A 14,106-nucleotide genomic window follows, 5' to 3' on the forward strand; every position below is an offset into this window, starting at 1 on the left:
CCACTAACCAATTATCCGCGTTAAAGCCTGTTGAGTGAAAGCCTGCCATACTCTGAAGAAACGTAAACTTGAAACAAAAATAGCGAAGTGTGTATCAAATAATGTAATAAACTTCACAGGGATCTCCAAAATACAACGTCAAAATAAACTATTCCCAAAGGGGAACAAAGGGAGGCTAAAACTTAACATTTAATAAGTGTCAATAAAAAAGCTGCGTTACACACAAGGACATATACATTCACAAGGTGTAGGCCCCCAGGTCAGCCTTCAGGTTAGGCCAGTCTAGGACACCATTACAGACTGAGCCTTAGGGAAAGATATATGGGAAAAACTCATTTTTGATTTGATGCCCATTGGTCCTATTGCCCACCTGTTTGCCTTAGGACCATTATATACCTATCATCTAAACTTCAACTTGCTTTTCCCCAAGTTTGCTCTATCCTTTCTTACATTACTCCCCTGATGAGTTCATGTTCTCTCCAAACTGAGAGAGCAAATAAACGTTATTCAGGATTCCATCACTTTTTCAGAATTACAGGCTTTTTCTGATATGGATACAAAACTACAGGACAACCTGAGAACACTCTTATTACCATCAAACAAGACAAGTTCAACAGCGATTTACAGGACCATAAAACTCATATGGTATATACTTGGACTGATACCAAGGTGAACACCCCACACTCCATTATGAAAAGAACAAACCGCAACAAAAATAATAAAAAAAAGGCTAAAGTGTTTTTTAGTTCTACAGAACCTGACTCCTCAGACTCTTCATTGGAGTTTTCAACCTGTGCTTCCTGTGAATATAAGAACATCCTCACCAAGCGCCATTACCAGCGATAAAGCCTCTCTTCCTAAATCATCAAAAAACGCTGTTCCGGGCCTAAGCACACAAAGAGGTGGTCGATATCGCTCCCGAAACAAGAAAACCTAGGCGGACATGCCCTCCAAGTCATAAATCTTTCTTCTAAAATACTCACACAGCCACAACTTGGCATATTAGCCAGAGGACTTATTTTCTCCCCCGCATGTCATTTTGACATTTATCGCACCATCCTGGATGTGAACAGACTGGCTTGAAATTTAACCCTTAAGAAGCATTTTTCCAGCTCTGAAGTAGCAAATTATATATCCCTGTCGTCCTCTTTGTCACCTGTTTTTCCTACTTCTCTTTCTTTTATCTTGTCTTGCACAGCGGGTCTTTCCTTTCAGGAAATTGCAAATATATCAAATATGCAACAATCCCGAACTGTTCCGGATGTGACTCCCTATAATGCCTAAAAAACAGGATCTGCAGGCACATTTCTGACATTCCACATTCCAAGGTGAGGAACGTGTCTGGGGTCAGTTTACATTATGCGGCTGTTCATGGAGGCAATATCACAGGCATGCATGTTCAGGGTCTGGAGAGAGTTAACCCTCCAGCAAGGGTAGGTGACCACAGAAGGAAATTGCTAAACAGGGAACCCTTCTGGATTTTTTGTATGGATTCACGTATCCCTAAAGGTCTCAATTGTTGGCATGATTTGATTTTACACTACTGACTCCATGCACTACAATGGTTTTAGATTTGTTTGCCTGTGGTTTTATTCAAACACTGAAACATTGTGTATTTCATTTGCATGAAGGTGTGGCTTGGTTTAATTGTGATCCCCCTTTTTTTTTTTTTTTTTGGTGAGGCACTATATAAATCCATGCCAGTGTACTTCTTCTCTGTCATGACTAAGGATCAGCACTACATGATCAGAAACGCATAGACATGAATACCCCGTTTGGTTTTTAAGCACTATTTCCAATAAAAGCTGCCACTTTTTTGTACTGGAAGCTGGATCTCTGTTTCTTTGGATTATATACCTAGCATCTAAACTTCAACTTGCTTTGCCCCAATTTTGCTGTATCCTTTTTTAAATTTCTCCCCTGATGAGTTCATGTTGGCGCGTCGGGAGCTCATTTGTGTAAGGGCATAGTAGGGATTCGGCCTGCGTAAAGGGACAGGTATCCGGACGTGGTCGCCCCTTTCGGGGCTCTGTGTAGGTAGGTAGGGCTTGCTAGACCCCATCCCTGGAGAGGGTTATTTAGGGTGAGCAGCTACTGACATCTACCTACACTGCAATTTGGCATCTTTTTGTTGGATGGTACTTCTGCCCAACATATCCAGTGGATCTAGACAGCTGGTGACCTAACTGGTAAAATTTCCTGGAGCATCCATCCCATCTGCATCTACTGATTGGTGAGACCATTCCTTTTCTTGTTTTGTTGCAAATTAGGTATTATCCTAATTTTGTTTTAACCCCAGCGGGCCGTTGTCTGTCAGTCCTTGTTGCATGTATATGTCCTTGTGTGTAATGCAGCTTTTTTATTGACACTTATTAGAAGTTAAGTTTTAGCCTCCCTCTGTTCCCCTCTGGGAATAGTTTATTTTTTACCAAAAACTTAACTGTAAATAAGGCCTTATCTGGGCACTAAAGTGTTCTCGTGAAAATGTGTAATCTTAGAAATCAATACCTTTATCCAATTAATGAATGGTAAGAATGGTAATGCCAATCATAAAAAAAAAAATCACAGACTTTCACTATCTTATTTTTTTCTTACTTCCAATTATGTGTATAGATGAACTAAGCAGAACATGTCAATTTAAAAGAGCTAAAATGAAAATTATCTAATTTATTCAAAGCACATGACTATATAATATTAAATATATTAATCTTCAAATGTTTAAATTAATTATCTGGTAAAATGGAGCATGCAGACCAATACAAGCCAATGGAGCTATACAGGGATCAGCAACCTCCGACACTTCATCATGCACACTTGCTTGGCTGTTCTCTGAACTCCCACAGAAGTGAAAGGAGCATGCTGGGAGTTATAGTTTCACAACAGCTGGAGTGCCGAAGGTTGCTGATCCCTGAGCTATACACATCAATTTTTTTTTTCACAAATCCATGTGGCAAGTCGAAGAATCTCAGCGCAGCTACTATTTTTGAAGATAAAAATAGTTTTTCGATTGATGGGAGAAAGAAATTAAATACACATGGAAGCTATAAATTGTTAGAAAAAAACCCACACTGCTAAATACATGAGGACTAAATACTGTAGTTATAGTTATAATTGTTATATATGTTTGGGAATGATAGTAAATAATACTAAACATACCTCACAGTTGCTAAGGTCCATGTGAAGATCACATATGTTCCCGTTACTTGCCAACCCTTGAAACATTGCTCTAGAGTTAAACAATGACATAAAATTAAAATAAATTATTGCTTGACAATATACTGTAATCCGTCTAAACAAAAAATGTATATCCATCTATAAATTTAATGCACTACCTTTTACCAGCAGACAGTAGGAAATCACAGATCTGACCAGTCACTTGTCAGCAAAGTTGGGATGTCTAATAAGATGTTATGTAAATATCATCACAGCAAAAACAGAATTACCCCATAAAATGTAACCTTTAACTATCGTTATAAAACTCCCAAAATGAAAACAACCCTAGTAAAACACCCTACATTAGCTCTACTCTCTCCCTGCCTACGGGCGTACCAGAAACCCTGACAAGGGTATCCTACTGTCTTCTTTGTTCTCCCTGATCTAACTGGGGTTTCCAGGAAGAAGACATGGGGTTGCCTAAAAGTGCAGGGGATGGTAGAAAAAAAATGAGACTGTAATGCTGATATTCAGTAGTTCAGCCAGTCACTGTCAATACAGTACAGGTTAGGTAATGGGACACTGTAGGAGATACTGAGATACCCCCTAACATTAAATGAGGCATATGAGGTCCAGTACATTGGTGAATGAGGACACTAGGAGATCTTAGACAGCAAGTACTGTTACATCAGTCATGAGAACCATTAAGTCCAACGCATCTAATATTTCCTACAGTGTACTCATTGACCAATGTACTGGACCTGGGGCTCATATGACTTATTTAATGTTAGATGGTATCTCGCCATCTCCTACATTGTCCTATTGACACCGGCGTAACTATAGGGGTCGCAGTGGTACTGTGCAGTGCATCTTATAAAGGGAATAATAGTGAGTGCTTCCATAATGGAAGCGCTCACTAGTCTGCAGGAGGAGGGGGAGAGAAGCGCTGTGGGGGTCTGGAGTTCTAATGAGGGTCTTATCTGAGGTCTGATATTGGGTCGGGGTCTTACATGGAGGTCTAAGGGGGGTCTGATCTGAGGTCTAAAATGGGGTCTTATATGGGGTCTGACATAGAGGTCTAAAGGGGGTTTGGTCTGAGATGGGAGGATTGCATTTAAGGTTTTATGTGGGGGTCTGATCTGAAAAGAAGGGGGGATTTTTTGTACTAGTGCACAATATAAAGGGGTGTATCAGTATTTTCAGGGGGACTGTTTCTTCAGGAAAGTATTGGGGAGCACAGTGGACACAGTATTGGGGGTGGCAGGATGGGGTGTTGAAAAGGTAGGAGAATGATGGAAAAGTAGGAAAGTAAGATGTCTGTTTGTTAAACTCTGCAGAGACGAGGCATGGCTGAAAGAAGTCACCATGGGGGTCTGGTCTAACAGGAGAAGAAGAGGAAAGAGAATATTTACATGGCGCTGTGTGGCCCTGTATGTTCTGTAGTGCTATATGGAATGTTTTCCAAGTATGTCTTTAAAGGGGCTGTCTGCTTTTTTTTTTTTTTTTTTTGTATGAGCGCTGCCTTCTCTGCTTTGTTTACTTGCTCATCACTGAAAATGCTATGATGAGCAGGTGAACAGAGCAGAGAAAGCAGCTCTCATATGAGCGCTACCCTTTCTTCAAACAGCCGATCATTGGGGGTGCAGGAGGACCCCGGCCGATCTAATATTGATGACCTATACTGAGGATAGGTCATCAGTAGTAAAAAGAGGACAATCCCTTTAATCCCTGTAGGACTAGAGGGAAGGGGTTAGGTTGAGAATTTGGCAGGTAGGGGCTGTTTCAATATTTGCCTCAGGCAGCGGAAAAGCTAGGTGAAGGGGGGCCCAAGCTGAACTCTTTCACCAGAGCCCATGAGCCTTTAGCTACGCCCCTGCCCATTGACCTAACCTCTACTGTATTAACATTTACTGACTGGACTACTGTGCATCTGATTTTTTTCTACTATTCTCTGCACCTGTAGGCAACCTCATGTTTTCTTCCTGGATAGCCCAGTAGGAGCAGGGTAACACAGGGAGAACAAACTCCAACTTTAAGATTGAGGCCCCCGTAGAGCTGGATTATCTCACCCCTATGTACATAATTGGTGCCTGTTGCACAAATTTGTATTCCTTAGTAGAGGAGAGCGTAGTGCCCTGGAGCAGAGGTTACTATGAAGTCTGGACATTTGTGGACATTTGCCTTTTTCTTCTATAAGCATCAACTTCTTACTTTATTTCACTTTAAAGGGTTAACTTGCACTGTTTAATATTGTGTAACTGCATATATCTATGTGTTTGCAAGGCTCCATGGAAAGGGTTCATGAACACTTAGAGACTTCTGGGACTTTCTAGCTAATAATAAGTTGGTAATTTTCCACAGGGTTTAAAGAAGAGTTTTTGAAGGGAAAAAAGCAGACTTGTTTAGCACCAAAACCAGGCAGACTGACATTTGAATGTCTGGTTTTAGCTATGCTGTTATGTCTGAAAACTTGTTTTGTCTGGGAAAACTGCTCTGTCATTGCTATTGTGTATCATTGAAGCTCTAATGTAAGTCTATGATAGACAGGAGTGGTAAATTTGTAATTGTTTGTGCTGAGTTTCTCTACTCCACTCCTCCCACTAGAAGGTTAGGGACCAGTGCTTGGAGGCTAAGACTCTGCCAGTCTGCATGAGTGACCAGAAGAAGATGCTAAGATGGGAACACTGAGCCACAGACCATGGATCACCAGAAAACGAATCTGCAGATCGTGGGCCTCAAGCCTTTGACCAGGGTACCAGCTTTCTTGAAAGTGAGAGGGATAGCCATCTTAGGCCTTTCTGCAGGATCAAACCCTTCTTCTACCAGGGAGGAGACTTGAGAAGCCAGCCCTATGCCTCACCTGTATTGTTTTGCACCTGAAGTCCTCCAGTAAAGAAGCACACTAGTTTACTGCAGACCCTGACTCTCTGGACTTATTTCCCTTTGGGGTGCAACACACCTTACCATCCCTTCCAGAGAACAGCAACACTAAGTGACACCTTGACAGTGTCCAGCATTTAGTATAGCTACTGAGTTATTCAATAAAATGTATCTGTATAATGCCTCCTGAACTTGTAATGAACTTACCTGTCCGGGCTCCAGTGGCACGATCCTCAGCTTTGGCACCCATGCGATGTGAGAGATGCGATATTGAGTCACCCCCCCAGTCACATGGCCACGTCCCTAGTTACCTTCTAGGGACGCACTGTGTCATTACTTACAGAGTGAAATGCTCTGCTTTCTCCCTGCAGTGCGCATGTGCTGGAAAGATAAGCAGTTGGCTGAATGACAGCCCATCTGCTCAATCACCTTCATGCCTCCTGGTCTTACCTATAGGAGAGCCAGATCATCGGATGAATAAAAGTACCTGGATCTCTATTTAAAGGGACACTGACAGGCCCAATTAGCATATTTAGGTATATATATGTCAGTACAGGTCTTATAAAGTCTATTAAAATCATCTAAGTACCCCCCCTGTCCACCTTATAAATACCGAAATATAATGTTTTATAACCTGCTTGTCCGGTCACTAATCTGCCCAAGGGGCGGCGTTTCATGTCAAAATGCGCCCAGCCAGCCGCTCCCAACTGCCGTTCTGAAGCCCCGCCCAGATCATCAATATTCTCTTCGCTGGGCGGCGGCTACAACTCTCCTGATTTAAGTGCCCGGCGCATGCGCATAAAGCAGAGGCTGCAGCGCTCTGTACGCAGGCGCGATGTGACCCCGGCCGGGCGCATGTGCTGAAGATTGAACGGAGGACGTGCCCAGAGGATTGAATGGGCCATGCGCAGGATCTTGAGTCGGGAGAGTTGTAGCCGCCGCCCAGCGAAGTGAATATTGATGAGCTAAGCCGGGCTTCAGAACGGCAGTTGGGAGCGGCTGGCTGGGCGCATTTTGACATTAAACCCCGCCCCTTGGGCAGATTGGTGACCGGACAAGCAGGTTATAAAACTTTATATTTCGGTATTTATAAGGTGGACAGGGGGGATACTTAGATGATTTTAATAGACTTTATTACCTGTACTGACATATATATACCTAAATATGCTAATTTGGCCTGTCAGTGTCCCTTTAAAACCCCTAGTGCATGCCACCATTGCCAGTGACCATCTTTGTTTGGCTCTAGCTGGTTCCCTTGTTCCTGGTTCTGGTACTGTTATTTGTTCCCAGTGTTTCTAACACCGGTTTGTCTTCTGACTACTCTCTGTCTCACAATTTGGTACTGTGGTAGCCCGTCTGGTTATGACTAGAATTTTTCAAAAATTTGATTTGGCCGGTTCACCGAATTCTTGGGCAAAATTTGCTTCGATCCGAATTTATTCGTGGTGAATCGCATTAAAAAACAGCTATTTCCTGGCTTCAGAGAGCCTTTATAGGGGTGTAGTACACTGTGCCTTGCAGTAACATGGATAGGGGGCATGCTGTGGTAGTGAAACAATACTGTGAGTCAGTATGACAAGCACATGCCAGACGTCGCTCTTAGAATCACTGCACACTTCACCAATTTGGGCAGTCACAGGGCCAACATTGACAAAATAACTCAAATATGAACTCAGCCTTGATGATATTAGCGTAAAAAAGAAGCGCACTTCCTTTACACCGTTGCCAGCTGATTCCACATAGATGTCTACAGAACCTGTTCTATTAAATGCATATACAAGTAGAGCCCCCCCCCCGGACAGAGTGGAGAGGGTGTCAGCAGTAACTTTGTGTTGACATCACTGATTAATTTGCCCTTCCTCTGATCCGTCAGAACAATAACCCACAAAAAACGGATCCTGTCTGTGGAGCATCCGCCTTCACTCGGTCAGCATTTGCTTAATAATCTATCAGTATTGCTAATGCCCAAAAAAATCCAGGAGTGGATCTAAAACAGAGATGACACATGAATGGAATATTTGCTTGTCATCTTTGTTTTGTACCCACTCCTGCTTTTGGCTACCAAATCATAACCCAATTCTGATGGGACCATACAGGCCTTACAGCTGCTATACAGACCGGATATGTTGTGCGTCTCATTTTTCCTTCCTTCTAACAGATCAGAAGAAATGTAAAATAAATCATTATGTCAGCCAGGCCGAAAGGAAAAATAGCGGCCCAGTAGTGATGTGGGGAGGGTGGGAACAGCATGAGAAGTTGCCCTATGACATAATGGTGAGGTGGAAGCAGCATGAGGAGGCAACTGAGTGGCACAATGAGTGTGGAGATGGCATAGTGTGGAGATGGCAGTAGCAGCAGCATCAGGAGGAGGGTACCACGGATGGCAAGGTGACATAGTTTGGAGGTGGCAGCAGCATCACGAACCCACAGAGTGTCAAGGTGACATAGTGTAGAGATGGCAGCAGCATGAGGATACCACAGAGTGGCAAGGTGACATAGTGTGGAGATGGCAGTAACAGCAGTATGAAGAGACCACAGAGTGGCAAGGTGACATAATGTGAAGATGGCAGCAGCAGGATACAGAAAGTGCCAAGGTGTCATAGTGTGGATATGGCAGCAGCATGAAGAGACCACAGAGTGGCAAGGTGACATAGTGTGAAGATGGCCGTAGCAGCAGCAGCATCAGAACACCACAGAGTGGCAAGGTGACATCATTTGGAGATGGCAGCAGCAGCTGCATCAGGAGACCACAAAGTGACCAGGTAACAGAGTGGGGCAGTGGGTGGCAATACCAGTACCCGCTGACGAAGAAGGGTGAAATAAGGAGCACTTGGCATCAGATGTGTGGCATCAGGCGGGCTGCGGAATCAGAGTAGTAGCTGACAGGGCCGGCTCCAGGTTCATGTGGGTCCTTGGGCGATAAATCTCAGTGGGCCCCCTTGTGGCATTTGTCAAATGTCACCATGGCATCTTAGTGTTAAAAAACACCTTCCCCTAGCGGAGATCAGGTAAAATGAGCCATAGCCTGTACTAGGCTTCCAGGCTCATTGTTAGTATATCTCCGTTCAGGCCACTAGGTGGCAGCATTGAACTGTGACATAGTGATTTCTTGTAAAATATGTATATTTAGAGGAAGTATTATAGTTTACAAACATTGGAATTACTCCACTCCAAATCAATTTTAATACAGTCATATCGTTATACTTCCTAGAAATTATACATCAATCCATGTATAACATCAACATTTAAACATGTTTATCCAACAAGGTAGAGGTAGGGAAAGAAGAGAGGGTTGAAGGGGGGGAAGGAAGAAAAAAAAGAAGGGAAAAGTACCAGTTTGATTGTTAATGTTCCAGAAGACAAAAGTGTACATTTAATCTGTAAAATTAGGTCATTAACAAGGCAACTCTATCAGGTGTTAGATATTCCGTCCATTTAAGCCAGGTATCCTAAAATGTTTGCAGGTTTTGGGCTATAGTCCATCTTAGTTTCTCAAAACTTAGAATTTTCTGAATTTCCAGGAACCATTCTTGGTTGGTGGATCTTCTTGTAGCCATTTTCTTAGCAGCGTTTAGGAAATGTATGCATAGGTCATATTTAATAACAGCCTGTCTTACATAAAAAAATATTGAGTATCAATTTCTCTGAAAGCTTAGTCTCCTTCTTGAACACCTCATCAAGTATTTTATTAATGGATTTCCAAAAAAGGAGAGATAAATGGACAGCTGTACCAAATATGAACATAGGTACTGACCTCTCTCTTACATCTTAAATCTTTTAAGATGAGGTTATTATTCTTAAAAAAGACTTCAACAGGAGTTCTCCCAGGGCTTTATTTTCATCTAGAATCTTTAAAAAAGTATGCCATTTATGTGGTATAAAACTGGTTTTTATATCACATTTGGGTATGAAATTTAGCATTCTATTGATATGATGCCATTTTTTTCAAGGACAGTTTAGTGATCGGGTTTCTAACCTTTAAGTCACTGGCATATTGAGGTGTTTTCCAGAGCATGGCATATAGATTAAAATCTAAACAATCTTGCTCTATATCTACTCAGTTTTTATTGGGTGGAAATACTCCCCACTCTAGAATTCTGGAGAGCATGATGGCTTTATAATTTTTCTATATCAAGGAGACCCATACCTCCATCTCTCCTATGTCTGGTTAAAGTCTTGTATTTCAGCCTATTTTGTTTTCCTTGCCAAACAACTGTTAGTATAAGTTTTTTAATCGTTTTAAAGAAATCTTGAGGGATCTCTATAGGAAGAGTCTGAAAAAGGTAAAGAACTTTGGGCAGGATAACCATTTTTATCAAGTTAATTCTGCCAAACAATGATAGCCAAAGTGCTTCCCAGTTTTTAAATTGGGTTTCTGTTGCTCTAAGTAGTGGGATGTAATTTTTTTTTGTATACTTCCTTGTTATTAAGGCCTATACTTTATAATCTTCACCCAGATGAAGATGCTAACACTGATTCCATGACTAATATCAATGAATATTTGAAGGATATGCAAACTCCCAACCTCACAAAAGATCAGATAGATAAACGTAATGCCCCATTCACTATTGAAGAAATTAGACAAGCAATAGACACTTTTAAAAATGGGAAACGACTAGGCCCAGATGGCCTCACTGCTACCTATTATAAGAAATTTAAAGAAATGTTAGCGCCTCATCTGGAGAGCCTCTTTAATAAGATCTCCCCGACTGTCCCCTTCAGATCCGCATCTCTGCTGGTGCATGTCTCTGTGATCCCCAAAGAAGGGAAGGACAGCACTGAATGTGCAAATTGCAGACCGATAGCACTACTAAATAATGATATCAAATTGTTTTCCAAATTGTTGGCAGCCAGACTGCAGAAATTAATGAATATTCTGATAGAGACCAGGTGGGTTTCGTTCCTGGAAGGGAGGCCAAGGATAACACTATTAAGGTTTTCCATATGATGCAACATGCTACAGTTAAAAATATACCCCTTCTCCTCAACTGAACTAGGGTTATCTCCGGGCGGTTCTAAACAAATTGGCTTTCAAAGCATCCTTTGTTGACAAAATAATGTCATTATAGCCTGTGTCTGTAACGGGGTGCCGAAGGCACACTCGGTCTCCCATCAGCCGCAGACCTGCTGCTTAGCTTCGGGAGCGAGGATCTGTGTTTGACCTCGTTCCCAGGGCGGCTTTGCTAGCTGGGAGGCTCCCTGCTCCTAGGTCTGCCTTGAGCGCCGAGCTGATCACTCGGTGCTCGACTGGTCGGTCTGTCGGTCATGTGACGCTGGCCACGTCACATGACCCTCACTCCCCACTATAAATACAGGCAGCCTGCTGGCCACAGGTTGCCTGTTAATTTAGGTTCCTGGCAGTTGTTGGATACCTGTGTACTTACCTGATCCTGTTCCCTGACGATCCTTTGCCTGCTCCTCCTGTACTACGCATCCTTCCTGGTATATTGACCTCGGCTTCCACCTGACTACTCTTTGCGGACTCCTTTGGTACTTCTCGACTCTCCTGGTATTTATGACCCCGGCTTCTCCTGACCAATCTTTGCTTATCCCTCTGTACTGCGTTGTCCTCTTGGTTTTGACCCGGTCCGTTCACTATCCGTTATTTGTCTTGTCTGTCTTTCCCGCACGTATCCTAAGTTAGGGACTGCCGTCCAGTTGTCCCTGGTCATCAGGACTCGTGAGGCAAGTAGGCAGGGCCAGGGGTGAGGGTGGAGCACAGTGGTCACTATCCTCCCCCCTGTGTGTGTGTGTACGTGACCGTTACAGTGTCAGAGTAAATGGGATACTCTCAAAACCTTTTAACATCTACAACGGGACTAGGTAGGGGTGCTCGTTATCCCCCCTTCTTTTCTTCCTTTGTCTGGAACCTTTCCTTGACAAAATCAGGTAAAACCCGGACATAACTGGACTACCCACCCAGAATAAGGATCATAAAATTGCGGCATATGCAGATGATACCTTGTTTGCTCTAACAAATCCGCTGAAATCCTTACCCAAGCTGATAGAGTTTGAATCTTTTAATAAAATCTCAGATTTTAAAATCAATTCAAACAAATCTGAAATGTTTAATGTCTCCTTGAACACGAAAACATGGGAGGAAGTTAAGAAGTTAAGCCCTCTGAGACAAGCCACACAATTTTTTTAATATTTAGGGGTCGATATAGTGATTTCTATAGAGAATAATGGACCAATTTCCATTATTCTGTATAAGTTGCAATCTGATGAAAAGTAATTTAAAAAAGTTAAAAAAAAGTTTTTAAAATATAAAAAAAAATTAAAATGTTAAATCACAAAAATAAACTAAAAATCCGAAAACATCCATACTATTAAAATATAACAAAAAGGTAGCCCATATGGTGAAGGATGTAACAGAAAAAAAAATGGCTGATTTGCCATTTTTTCATCATTTTATCTCATACACACACCAAAATGGTATTGCAAAAAAAGAAGAATTTCCCTAAAAAAAGCCCCCACACATCTCTGTAGACATAACTATAAAAAAAAGTTATGGGGGTCACCGGGGTGCAGAGGTTCTGTTAGGGTTGTGACCTTTCCCCCCCAAAAAAAATTGTTACACAAATTTTTCAAGGTTTTTTTTGCCTTCTACATTAAAGTCAAGAACCTTAACCACTGGACTACAGAGCTTCATGTTAACCTGCTGTACATACTGTATATTATGGCTAAAAACCTCAGTAGTAGTTTCCCACATATTATGTATTTATATATCAGAAGTATGAATATATATATTAGTGATTACACAATTATTTTGTACCATATATTTTTTTACAATTGCCCAAAAAATAAAAAAATATACTTCTGCTGTAAAGGAATACCTAATGCATGAGAAACTACTATGAGTAGTGTTGAGCGAGCATGTTTGGCCGAACTGCTGTTCGGCTCGAGCATCGCTATGCTTGGCACATCAGAGCGCTTGGCTGAATACTGGGGGTGCTCGAGTACAATTTAATACAATGAAACTCAATGGGAGACACGAGCATCAAACCAGGCACACCCTGCTCTAAAGAAGAGAAGGAGTCTGGTTCACAAAAAATGGTTAGAAATTGATGGAAACCCCATCAAAATATTTTTTTTTTTGTTTAATGCTTCAGAAAAATAGAAATCTACAATATTCCAATTCAATATCAAAAGCAGTACAATACGACATGTTCTCATCTTGTATTAATTCTCCCTCTTGTTTTATACCCTCCCACCCCTCCCTCCAACCCCCTTTTTTTTCGTCGTCGCACCTAGTGTTATCATTTCCAATTACCCCATATCCGCAGCCAGGCTGCTTTTTTTCCCACTGTTTGGGCAAGACTGTGTTCATACAGCTTTGCCCTGTTCATGCACTCTATCCATTCCTGGAAATTAGGATATTTATTGGAGCCCCAATGTTTAACTATTATTATTTTGGCCAAGGCAATGCCCCGAAGCCAAAGTAGTTGCTCGGTTTTATTTTTATCTGTCTCTAGGAAAATACCCAGAATCGCATAATCGCTGCGTGCTTCGTATTTCATGGGGGAGCTATTCTGCAGTTTCCGAAATATTTTAATCCAGTAATCTTTTATCCCCGGGCATTCCCACAGCAAGTGTTTGTACTCTCCTCTGTCTTTGTTACATTTATAGCAGTTCTGTTCTCTGTTTTTATAAATAGTATGCAATAGTGCTGGTGTGTAGTAGAGACGGTGTATAATTTTCAAAAGAATCCACGCATGGGCAGGAGAGACCGTGGACCTTTTAATATTTTAATAAACAATATTCCACGGGATTGGATCCGCATTCTGCAGAACTTTTTCCCATTTAGCCTCAGCTCTAAATGTGATCGATTTTGGGTATTCATATTTTAACTTTGCATAGATGTGCGATATAGCGGAAGTGTTTAGTGTCATGTCGTGGCAGAAATCTAAAAAAGTGTTCCGTGCGATATTGAAATAGTTCTTATTTTCCGTGTAGTGTATGGTGTGTCGTAGCTGTTCGTATTGGAATTTATCAATGAATCCTAGTGTGGTGTCAGGGAGGATTTCATTTAGAGGCTTGATCTGTCCTTTATCAAAAACCTGTGCAATTAAA

At 41.8% G+C, this 14,106-nt stretch overlaps 1 protein-coding gene across 3 annotated transcripts in view; it reads right to left on the minus strand.

The window, feature by feature from the left end:
• The window catches only part of LOC122921143 (capping protein, Arp2/3 and myosin-I linker protein 3-like), a 782,130-nt gene that overhangs the window by 303,080 nt on the left and 464,944 nt on the right, over positions 1–14,106 (minus strand). For all 3 annotated transcript variants that reach the window (XM_044271159.1, XM_044271158.1, XM_044271160.1), the window contains one exon: positions 3,157–3,226. In XM_044271159.1, coding sequence (XP_044127094.1) covers positions 3,157–3,226 — 70 coding nt within the window. The remainder of the gene's footprint in view (positions 1–3,156; positions 3,227–14,106) is intronic.

Source organism: Bufo gargarizans, chromosome 10 (assembly GCF_014858855.1).
Source record: "Bufo gargarizans isolate SCDJY-AF-19 chromosome 10, ASM1485885v1, whole genome shotgun sequence".
In the NCBI taxonomy this organism is placed as follows: domain Eukaryota; kingdom Metazoa; phylum Chordata; class Amphibia; order Anura; family Bufonidae; genus Bufo; species Bufo gargarizans.